The 12,513-nt window shown below is 41.2% G+C and overlaps 1 protein-coding gene across 3 annotated transcripts in view; it reads right to left on the bottom strand.

Moving 5' to 3' along the window:
• The window catches only part of PHAF1 (phagosome assembly factor 1), a 35,415-nt gene continuing 22,902 nt past the window's right edge, over positions 1–12,513 (bottom strand). For 2 of the 3 annotated variants that reach the window (XM_051629260.1, XM_051629259.1), the window contains 9 exons: positions 11,496–11,608; positions 9,121–9,254; positions 8,305–8,388; positions 7,522–7,604; positions 6,691–6,734; positions 4,759–4,802; positions 4,120–4,178; positions 2,597–2,669; positions 1–2,089 (listed from right to left, as the gene is read on the bottom strand). In XM_051629260.1, the coding sequence (XP_051485220.1) occupies positions 2,000–2,089; positions 2,597–2,669; positions 4,120–4,178; positions 4,759–4,802; positions 6,691–6,734; positions 7,522–7,604; positions 8,305–8,388; positions 9,121–9,254; positions 11,496–11,608 (724 nt within the window). In that variant the 3' untranslated portion in view covers positions 1–1,999. The remainder of the gene's footprint in view (positions 2,090–2,596; positions 2,670–4,119; positions 4,179–4,758; positions 4,803–6,690; positions 6,735–7,521; positions 7,605–8,304; positions 8,389–9,120; positions 9,255–11,495; positions 11,609–12,513) is intronic. The other variant, XM_051629261.1, reaches the window with a different exon arrangement.

Consider the following 12,513-nt stretch of genomic DNA (forward strand, 5'->3'; position numbering starts at 1 on the left):
TTTAACACAAAAACAGTAACTGAGAGTCTCATTTTATTTTTCTTTCAGTGTACATGCTCATTATTATTCCATTTAATTTACAGGAGGGCTACGTAAAATGAAATTAAAATTAAGAGAGGAAACAAAAGGAAGGTTGAGGCATAGAATTTTCTTAGCAAGCAATGATCACAGGAGACAGCACAGATTGAACAGGGATTCAACAGGAGTGACACCTAGGGATAAAGGTAAACAGTAACTTTTTCCTTATCCATTAGATTCTCCAGGGGGCTTTTCTTTTGTTTTGTTTGTTTTAGCAAAACAGTTGAGAGTATCACAGTTTACAGGAAGACTAAATGGCAAAGAACATCTCACACACACACACCACATTTATCCCTGCTACTGGTCCAGGATCCAAAACTTCAGTTAACATTCGATTTCCTATCTCTCACTCATTGATAAACTATACAGGATTACACTGTACATGGAGTTAAAATTACAAAAATGTCATATTTACAAAATCTGTACACACATAGTAAAACTCACAAAATTGTCATCTATGTATCACAAGTTGCTACACCAAAATATTAAAAATGGGATAAAATTATACATTTCTCTTGTCCTTTTTTTTTTTTTTTTTTTTAAAAAGGGTTCAATATTTTCAAAGACAGACCACCTGTTTCCCCCAAGTAAGACTGGTAAGAGAACTAGAAACCTAAAGTATCCTCCTGGGATAAAAATGTTGTGAGCAGCATCTCCCAACTAGAAAGAAGCCTAAATCCTGTCTGCTGGGGTGGGGCGTGCAGTTAGCATTTATGTACAGAAATGGTGACACTACACTAAGGATGTCTTTGGCTAAACCTTTGGCATAAATTAAACATCATACATCAAAAGTTCCAGAAAAAAGGTTTTCTTGGTGATGGCAGAGCTCGGGAGTTTCTTTCTGAGATACCATTATGTACAGCTTTTCTTCTTCTAAGGAAACAAGAGTAGGAATAAAGGATTTGGGAAGAGAGGCAAGTGAGGCAATGCTGTTTCTTTGCTCAATTTGTCTGTAGTCTGACAAAAAAATACCATTATCAAACCTTTTCACTAGAACACAATTCAACCATAGAAACAACCTCTTCCAGAATTATTTTTTGAAACTGCATATGAAAAAAATAAAATACAAAATTAGTAAACCAGCCATGGCAGAAAAAAAAAAAAAAAATAATAAATTGTTTCAGCATATCAAGTACATATTAGTGCAGGAAGGTGGATAAATTGGATCCACTGTATAAATAAGCTTTCTGCTCAGCGTACATTAAATAAACCATCACACCCCACTCACACCCAGTACACAGATGCTCCTCAGTGAAGATAAAATGTTTATCAAGTAATTTAAAGTGTATGTAGTGCAAATGTTACAACCAAGTATTATGCACATGCTACTTGCTTGGTTTAAAGTTACACAAAGATGTGGTGCCTGAAATCATGGACATATATACATCCTTGTCACACTTGGTACAATGTCCTAAGCCACAGAAATACCGAGGTGTTTATATCTAGATATATACACACACATGTCTTCTTAAAATGTGACCACCACATCAATACAGTAACACAAACAGACTAAAAAAATCAATACCTGCTTCCAGATGCTCCAAGGCTCAGAAAGTTTGTGCTTCTAACTCTTGCAGTCATTATGTGCCCCCTCCCTCTTCCATTTCCCCCCCTTCTGCCAGCTGAGAAAGGGGGGGGGGGACAGTCTCTCCAGGTCTGTGCTGCATAGGATGAGGGCAACAGAGAGGGAAACACAACGGCACAGGCACCTAAAGCTGCTTTCCTCCACCACCAGTTCCATGCCCTATGATGAAGGGTTGAGAGAAATTCCCCCTCCACGCCGCCCCTGGGTGGAGAGGCTCATTGAAAAGAAACTAAAAATCAAAATCAGAACGGGCTTTCCATAGTATAAGTGGCAGCAAATCAAGGCACGCTGTACTAATATTGTAGCATTGAGATTAGCTGGCTCTGCAGGGGATGCTCACTGGGGAAGGTCCGATGGTCTCAACTGCCCGCTGGGCCGCGTCGGGCCGTACAGAGTAACAGAAGCTATGTGGTTGTTCTGCATCACCTGCGAGGGGACAGCAGGGGAAAAAGGGACATTAAAAGTCAAGCAGGAAGTCAGCAGAGTGGAAAAGGTGCAGGTGGAACTGGTCTGCCTGGCAAAAAGAAAGCCTGACAACCGAAGGAAGCAGCAAGCGCTCGGCTAGCTCCTGAAAAGGCTGGCTCCTAAAAAGGGTAGCTCCTAAAAAGGGTAGCTCCTCAAAAGGGTAGCTCCTCAAAAGGGTAGCTCCTCTGGGTTTCCACACCACACATCTGAACACCAGGCATGCTCCACCACTACCCAGAGCTCAGCACATGCATGGCCTGCCAGTTCCAGGTGACAAACTTGAAGTCCCAGCTTTAACATGCAAATGAACAACCTCAGAGAAGAGACTGGAAAGTTGCCTGCTTCTGCCCATCTGAAAATACAGCCACTCCCAAGTGCTGGCTTTTCTTGCAGTAAGGAGCCAGCAGGAATAACAGCAAACTCCTCACACTCTCTTGCTTCAACAAATAGAAAAGTTTTCCTCCTAACCTCAAAGATCATTCGTTGCAGTCCAAAGCAAAAGGTTGACCCAAATGGGTTAGTGTTGTTCGGAGATGATGACCTGAACAGAAAAGAGGGAGGGGGGGAAAAAAGGATGTGTAAGGATCAGGAACTTCCTAGGGAAGGATAACCACTCAGTAAATTATGGCATCTTTATCATGGCCTTCACCAAAAGAAACTAAATCTAAGGTTATGCAACACCACTGCTAGACTCCAAGTGAGCCAGAGGACACCTCAGAGCTGTGACTAACACTCAGGGAGAAAGCAATCCAAAAGTTACTAACGACCTCTACAGGAGAACTCTCTTCCACTAAACTTGAACAGGAAGAACCCTGAAAATAAGCAGATACACAGGAAGAGAGAAGCACCACGTAATTGGTTACAAATTATTTTTGTGCCAGATCCTTTCCCACTCTTCAACCTGCTTTATTTCTCTATCGAATGCCTTTCTTATATGCTATTTATTCACTGGTTTTATCACATTAAAAAATGACCTGGTAAGATGCTGAAATAGAATAATCCAAATGTTTTAAACAGTGTTTTTCAAGAGGAATGTATGACTTCTCCTTCAGATATTTCTGTCATTTTTTGATCATATAGATAACAATAGCAGACTCCTGCTGCCTGCAGTGGATTTTCTATTACAGCCACAAAGTCCTCTAGAAAACATTTACTTTCTGGCCTTTCTTCTAACTGGTTGGATTCTCAAATTGCATGTCTGGGACACTTGAGATGTGCTCAGTAAAGCAAACTGTGGTTGAAATGCTCTCTAGAACACAGATGAAAAACAGAAGGGCTCCATGTAACCACTATCTCAGCCCACCTTTGCTCTCCATGGCTTCTGCTCTAATGATCAAATCGGAAGAAAACTCCAAATCATACAAAAGCCTGATAAAAATACCTTGTTAGGTGTATGTGAAACTGCTGTGCTATTTTCACAGTGCCCATGACTTACACTTGTCCAAAGATACATCACAGTTTTATATACCATAGCATGACATTACTGCAAGCAGGCAATGCCTGTTCAACCCCTCAATCCCTGCAGGAATGGAGCAAGTGTAAGTACATTATTCTATCTTCAGTCAGCCAGTAAGAGCTGTAGAACAACTAGAAATGGTCATAAAAGCCAGGCTACTTCAGACAGGTTGCTATCATACACACTACACAGTGTTACACGTCACGGTGCTGAAATGCATGTGACTAGTATAAAAATAATCTACACTATTTATATTACAGGCGAACATAAAAACTTCTTTATATGCTGCTTAGCTCTTCTCTGGATGTTACAGTTGAAGGAATTTTGGAAATTTCATTCCAAAATTCTCCAAGTTGTCATTCTGCATGTCAGTCTGCTTCATCTGAGAGCAGCTCTCTAGTCTTGTGAGCAGGCAAAAAAGTCTGAAACTGCATCAGCAAAGCAGCCTCAAAGTGCAAGGAACACCCTTCCTCTGCCTGAACTCATCCCCTCGTAGCACTTCAATCCCTGCAAGGAAAAGAGAGGGAGATCTTACCTGTGAAGTACCACTGGCTTTTCTACAGGGTGCCCCAGAAGATCCTGAATACTGTCCCACTGCAAATAGAGCAAAGACTTGGAGTTAAAATGAGGCATGGGGAAACTTTATCCAGGAAGAGAGCTGTGTACATGTTTGTCTGTGACATGCTCCTGTGCCAAATAACACAGAGGTTGTATTTACACAAGTATTGTATGGCTGAACCCATACTCAGTAATGGAAACTAGGGCTAAGAAACCCTCTCAGGGTTTATTCTCATTTTTGTCTCAAAATAACTTCGAATTAACATTATCAAGATAAACAAAATTCTATGGGTCTTATGGACAAAACGTAGCTGGAAAGTCTTGTGGCATTCCAGGGACATCTCAGAGAACAAAGCATATAATTTGTTTTACCATTCTGGTTCTACCTGCAGGTATCTTAAAATGCAAAGCATGCAATAATGTAATAATTCAGTTTATTTGAAATGTGTTATTATGAAGGCCTTTAGTCCTTAACATGACAAAACATTTAAACCACAAAACATACATTAACTCCAACTCTTCTGTCTTAAAGCAACTGCTATTATTTCTTGAAAACATACTATAAATTCAGCATAGATCATTTAGGTTAAGAAGGGAAACACTCTTCTGCACACACCTTGCTGTATGTTGTACATGTTTCAGTCTGTGAATCAGCACTGTCTGTGAAAGAAAAACAGAAAAGCCTTTATGCTTGAACAGTCTCCTATGTAACCCTTCATTTCAGGAGGTTAGTTCAGGCAACAGGAGACACACAAGCATTAGATCATGTACAAATTGACAAGCATTTCATAGCAACCAGAATTGTCAACAACGTTGATTAAATGCCAGTTGAGGTGATTAAACAAATCTGCCTGTTTAGAGCAAGTTCCAAATTCTAACACTATGTGTGTTTAAGCTGTAATCTTAGAAAAATGTCAGTGTACAAGAAAGTGCATCTCTTTGCCCTGAGTTAACAGGCCTAGCAGAGCCACTCACTGAGAGAACATGATGTACACTCATCACATCCCAACTGGCTAAAACTGACAGCCTGGGATGCTGGAGCTGCCAAGCCTGAGAACAGCTACAGTGTCACTCTTTCCAGAACAAAGGCAGCAGGGGGCTTGGGAACTGCACTCCACACATTAAACAATCAAAAAGCTGCAGGTGAGGACTGCACTGCATTGATGCTCAGTCTTAAATTGTTTGCAGGTGGCTTCAAGCACTGCTTCTTGCATAAGTTGGGGGAATTCTGCTACTGAAAGCACCTTCTTGAAGCAGTGGGAATGGACCTAGACACAAGTCAAACACAGCAAACTGCCTCTAGTTTGATTGAAAGCTTCTCTGTATTTTCCACCTGCTAAATAACCATGCTCTCTTGATGTTGAAAGAGTTCACTTCAACCCTTCCTGACAATTCCTTGTCTGAAGTTGAAATACAGAAGGAAGTTCATAAAGCTCTGCCACCACCAGATGGAAGTTGGGCTCCTGGGAGATTTTGTAGTATTTGTTTTCAATTTTTGACATGTCCTGAACATAAGCAGAGACCAGAAGGTCAAAGTAAAACACCAAAAAGTCAGGCACACTCAGAAGAGGTTCATACCAGAGGTGAATAAAGATAATCAGAAATTAATGGCTTTGAAGTGTGGCACAATAACCTAAGGGAAAATAATTTAAAACTTCCATGCTTATTCTCTTGGCTGAAGTACAAATCAACTTTCCTATAAGCTTGTATGCACAGACATTGTTTTTCCAGGTTTTTACTCCTCCACATGCTCAACCTGCTGTGGCAGCCACAGGAGAATTGCACTTTACACAGGGAAGTGCTTCCAGTGGAAACCAATCAAAATGAAGCAGCCCTAGCCAGCATCCAGGATTCCCTGGATAATCAAAATACACACTTTCCCAGTACACCTGCCTATCTGTACATAAAAGAAGTCTACCTCCATCACTGTCATCTTCAGTCAACTAAAGTTCCCCATGCTGCATTCAGACTACTCACATGCACATCCAAATACCTTGTGGAAATCAGCACTTTATATATATTTATATATATATATATATATATATATTTCCAAGCAGAGCATTTCAAGTGAACACAACAGACATACTTTGTCTAAAAAGCACAGACCAAACACATTCCAGATGTTTGTTTTCATTCCCAGCTAAACCAGCTTCTATTAAATATCATGAATAAGCCTTTCAAGAGCAAGTAAGATGAAGAAGTTCAACAGCAGATTGGACAGACCAGCTCAGACTAACACTGCCTCACAGATTTTGACCCTCCAGGCAAAAGGCAATTGATTTTAGCAGAGTGGCAACCAATTAGTGATGCTGCAGCTAAATACTCATATGATAAACAAGGTAGGGTAAGTAAAATCACAGAACTGCTGACTTGTACTCGAGTATCTTTTTCACTGAACCAATTGAAACCTAATCCCAAAACCTCTCCTCTGTCTCAGTGACTTTCCCTGTTAGCACCCCCTGGTAAGGAAGGATGCACTAGAAATGCAATCTGATCATACATTTTGTGGGACCTGCCCCTGAAGCTGGACAAGAGAGGAGCTACTCACCTCGCTTTATGACCAGGGGAATCTTGAATTCACAGCGATGGTAACTGGGAAGTGCAAGTCAGAAAGTTGTGAGAAAACAGGAGACCCAAAAGAAACTGCACAGCACAAACTCAGGGCTCTTGGTAACCAGCTTAATGAGAATTCACATGAATAATGCAAGAGTCTCAGTGCTCACAGATTCAGAAGAAAAGTTTTCATTTCTATTTTCTACATCAAAAAAGGCAGCAGCCTGGCAACGTCCTAACATGATTTTCTCAGGGACACAGAGGTCCCTCAGCACAAACTGTTCTGCTGCCACAGAGGGTGGATGGAGAAACACTCAGCTTAGAAACAGCACTGTAGATTTCCCTGGCACTACCACCAACTGCCTGAAAACACAGTTGCTTTAATCAGACATCCAATCACTTATTCCTTAACTCCTATTACTCACCTAAAGATTTTGCATTTTTAAAAGTATTGAAAACATGTTCAGAAGCATGAGAGAATTTTTTTTAATCACTAACTATAATGTCAGGGAAAAAAACAGCACTCTACCTACCAGTATATGGACACTCTTACTACTATGAAGTTGGCCTCTAGTAAGAGAGTTTGCACATTACAGTTGGACCAAGAACTACCTCACTTCATTTACTGCTGTAAGACATACTTGACAATATAAGGGCATTTAAAAGCAAAAGGCAAATAATTTTTTAAGAAGTGCTAACAATGGCTGAAACCTCCACGTGTTACCAGGCACACCAAAACCCCTTTGGAATTCTATAAAGGGAACATAAGGTTTCCTTTTCAGGTGTGTTTAAAACACTCTTTAACAGATCAGTTCTTTATACTCACATGTTGAAGTTGTAATGACCAGGATAATTTGTATGCAGGACAAATTTCTTCACCTTGTGAGTGTTTGCATCAAATAGAATATCCTGTTGAAGAAAAGAAACAGACATGAAGCAATTTGGACAGAGGAAGGTGGCTTTCCCCACATTAACCTGAGATGAGCTTCAATAATACCTGTACATACTGATAGGTACCCATCCCACTGGAACCAAATGGAACTATGAAAAGTAGTATTTGAAAATGAGACTATTTGTAAATTCAAATAAACACATTTCCTCCAGCACTCAACCATAACTGCAGTTTCATTTGCTAATGTTGGCAGGTTTTCAAAGCAGGTCTTGTTTTTCTGCACATTATTTACAGCAACACAGACTAAAGCAGAAGAGCTGTAAGGAGAGACATGAAGGTTGAATTATATCCCACAGCTCAGCAAACTTTCACAACTGACACATCTGCCTCAGTTCTGTGGGACAGGAGTGTGGGTTTCAGGAACAAGAACTAGTGTATCTGTGCACCAGGCATGGCAGAGGGAGAAAACCTATGAGAATCCCAAAGAGCAAACATGAAGAGCTCTCCATCCCCTGGTGGAGGTGACAGAATGTTACTGATTGAATTTGCAAGTCCTAGAGAAAAGGCAGTGTTGCTCTTTGTATCCAGACATTCCTAAGGCAGCCATCAAGAGCTTTGCAGCCTCTCATTCCCCACACCCTTTGGCCTTCTGAAAGGATTGCTGTGTGGCTAAAGCAAAAATGTACATGGATTTGTTCATGGAAGCTTCCCACTCACCACTCCAAGTGTGAAATAATTGAAGAAGTAGTCATTGCACTTTGATGGGACCTGCTTATGGGGCGAGGGCGAATGGATTTTCATCTGGAAGAAACACAGTTTTTCAGATGAATTTAATAACACACAGATGAATGTCATCAACACAAACTGCCATAATCACAGAGTGGTGAGGGTTGGAAGGAACCTCTGGAGATCATTAGTCCAACCCCCTGCCAGAGCAGGATCACCTACAGTAGGTCCCACAGGAACATGTCCAGATGGGTTCTGAATGTCTCCAGAGAAGGAGACTTCACAACCTCTCTGGGCAGCCTGTCCCAGGGCTCTGTCACTCTCACAGGAAAGAAGTTTTTCCTGATGTTTAACTGACCCTCCTGTGCTCCAGCTTGTGGCCAGTGCCCCCTGCCCTGTCACAGGATGTTTTTTTTCTTTTTTAGTTATCTGAAGTTCAAAATTTACTCATATGATGCTATCTAAAAACATGAGGAATGGACCAGAGTATAATGCTGAGGTTATTTTACATAAAATATAATACTAAAAATTGCTAAGGCCCATTTGAATTCAAGTGCTCCCATTGTTATCCATCTTTAAACTAGGTAAAATGGTGCTTTTTTTTTTTTTTTTCTTTCAGCTCTAAAGAGATTTGCATCAATTTAGCCTAAAAACCTCTTTAAAATCAAATCATGTAACAGCTCATTCTGGCCTATTGTACGTCAAGCAAAGTGCTCATCACCTGTGCCACACAGTTGAACACCACTGGCCTGGCAAAACACAGAGTCCTGAGCAGACAGATCCCTGGGCCTAAATCTGTGCCCTCACCTTATCTTCAGACTTGTAGAAGACTTTGTGTGGAGAGCCCAGGGTGCTCAGCACGTCCTGGCAGGAATCACCAAAGTACACGCACCGCTCGAACACCCGCATCTTGGCATCGGCTAAAACACCCGGGCCACAGCCTGAGGGATGGGAAACAAAGCAAAACTCATCCTTCCTGACCCACAGAACACACCAGCACATCAACAACAAAAGCTCAGCATTCCTCCAGCATCACAAAGTAGCTGCATTCTTTGGACAACAGCACCAAACTGAATTTAAGCCTTTATTTTGCGTCCGTTTCTTATCAAAGTGATATCTGTGCTGGCTGCTGCACAGATCATAGGACCACAGACTGGTTTGAGTTGGAAGGGACCTTCAAGATCATCTAGATCCAACCCCCCTGCATGGGCAGGGACACCTCCCACCAGCCCAGGTTGCTCCAAGCCCCATCCAACCTGCCCTTCAACACTGCCAGGGATGGGGCAGCCACAGCTTCCCTGGGCAACCTGGGCCAGGCTCTCACCACCCTCACAACAAAGAATTTCCTCCTCATGTCTCACCTAAACCTCCCCTCCTGCAGTTTTGATACATTCCCCCTTGTCCTCTCAAGATAAGCCCTTGTCAAAAGTCCCTCCCCAGCTTTCCTGTAGGACCCCTTCAGGTACTGAAGATCCCCACCACTTCCTTGCCAGTCCCAGTCAGCCTCAATTTGATCAGCTGCTTCTTAGCAGGAAGGACCAGGAATTATTTCCATCCTTAAAATATCCTCTTTTAGCAACTAGAGATGTGTCTCCACCTAAAAAATAAAGCTGGTGACATGAAATTCCTCATCTATATTAACAGTTCTTTACTCAAGATTCCCATAGCTTGTTAAATGAACACCAAATATGTTCCTATGCAAAGAGTATTAAAAATGGATCTTGCTGAACACCCATGACACAGATGAATGGCTGACATATGTTACTAGATGTTAAGAAATGGAAAGATCTTAAGACTCTGTGACCCCATTTGCTTTCAGGAATGCAGCATCTTACCAGAAAACATGTACACAATGAGGCAGTTACTGCAAAACACAGGATGTGCTCTAAATACACACTTAGCTTGTCTCACTGTACATTATTTATGTAGCCAGTTACCCCATAAAATAAATCATAAAAAATCTAATGGAGTCATCCTTGATTTCTTAAACAGGAGTTACTTCAAATCAATAAACTTGCAGAGAAAATTGTGCTACAACTGGTGTGCAATGTGTTTAACAAATGAGCTTCTCAAACATTTAACAAGCCAAGGACAATACGTGTCTAGAGAAACTCTCTGCAAGTTTTACTCTTAATATTAATGAACTGTTTTAATAATGTTATTATTATTTTATTCATTGACAACAATTCCTTTAAGCTGCTTATATATTTTTAACTCAACTTGACACTCTACCTTAGAAGTGTCCAGTTTCTCAAAATTTCTATTCTTATGATGTTATAGCTAACTCCTTCCCTAGTACACGAGGATATATGTTCCCTGTCCTAGGCAGCTCTCCATTATCTTCCTCTGGAAAGAGAGAAGCAAAGTAACTTGAACACATCTGCTCCATTTTTATTCATAACTTTTTATTCTTCATCTTAAATTTTCTCAACTTTTGCATATTGGGAATGTATCCCAAGTGTTTCCTGAATAGACATCCAGCCAGTCATCAGAAGAGGTCAAAAGCCAAGCAGTGAAAATTGGTAAAAACATCTCAGTATTTTTTTCTTAAAAACATCGTCAAGTCTCAAGTTCCAGTGAACAAGGCTCATTTGCAGTCACATCATTCCCTAATTTCTGAACTTCCCATCTCTGAAAGGGATGGTATTCATCAGCCTCTATCACTTTCACTGCCATCTCCTACAGTAAATTAAAACAGAACTGAATTTAAAGTGCAGCCTAAGGCTGTGGCATTGATGTAGTCTCTTGCTGGCATTTTAAAAAGCCTTCCAGAATTAACCACAAAAATCCCAGCATTATCCAGCTCACTGGAATCTCAGAAAAAGCACGTGTACATGAGGTGTCTTGATTCCTCAAGTTTTTTCCAGTGATGTACTCGCATCTGTTTTTTCCACACATACACCTGGAGACAAATTCCACTCCTGCAAAGAGGCTCTAAGGACTTGGAAGCACAGAGGACAGGGCTACAGTCCTCTGTCATTTCTCCAGGGCCAGAGAAATGCAGCAGGAGGCAGACTCCCCTTCACTGGGTTTTTTGTTTCTAATAGTAGAAAATCAGGCCTACAGAACACTTGGAAATCACCTGTAAAATCACCAGAAAGAACCTATGCTTATTTTATAGAGGGTTTTCCCTCTTTTCCTGAGGAAAGCAAGCAGTTCAGTGCTCTGAGTGTTGCTAATACCTGCAGTGAGTAGGCGAAGCCGTAAACCTGAGGGTCCAGTTCCATCTCTCAGAACATCAACATTCTCAGCATACACATTACCAAGGAAACAGCTGAGGGGCATCAAGGGGGCCCTGAAACCAAGCACACAAAAAAATGTACATAGGATTCACTTAATCTTCACATTTTCCATTAACAAGCTGGTACCAGTTCACTGGAACAGAGCATGTCAATTTTGACAACGCTGCCCTTACTGAAGATAAAACGTTGTATTAAACACAAGGATCAGGGAGTTGTTGTTCCTCCTCTGTCCCCAGATACAGGGGGACAAAGTTAATTACTGTTAATGAAACAAACAGCAAGTTTCAAAGGCTCCAGAAATTACAGACACTTTCTCTAGCCTTTGGATACCTCCTGAGAGGATGTATCCCTTCAGATTTCTCTCTGGAAAATGGAGGTTGCACAGTTTGTAAGGAGACCTGCTCCTTGAACTAGGCCTATCAGCCAAATGCAGCAGCAAAGCCTTCTCTGTGATGCTCTCTCTGCTCTCGGGAAGGTGCTCCATAGCCCAGAACATGAATTCAGCTTGTGCAGGCACACCACAAACAACTGTGCTGCTTTACTGGGACAGTTCTCATTTTCATTCCATTAAAATAATACCTGAGAAAATGGTAACAGCACCAAGAAAGATCTTCAATGGACAGACTGCTTTTTTTGTGTTTGTATATGCTCTGTAAAATTCCCTTTTCTCTTATGAACTTCTCCTCTGTGTGAATGACAGGAGCTGAAAGTCAGAGCCCCATGCAACAATTAGTGCTTCCACTTAAGCCCACCGTGTCACAGAAGGGCACAGAAAACAGCATTTTTCTGAAGTGCACTTATTTCTAATGAGGACAAAATGTCTGTATAAACAAGGTGTAACCCACAGATGTGATCATCTTCTCCTAGCATTAAGACACAACTATCTCTGCAAAAACTACCACCTGATCATTTGTGTCTTTGTAAGTTGAAAGGAAGAATTTACAGAAGCCTTTTCAGT

This window comes from Apus apus, chromosome 11 (genome assembly GCF_020740795.1).
Source record: "Apus apus isolate bApuApu2 chromosome 11, bApuApu2.pri.cur, whole genome shotgun sequence".
NCBI lineage: Eukaryota > Metazoa > Chordata > Aves > Apodiformes > Apodidae > Apus > Apus apus.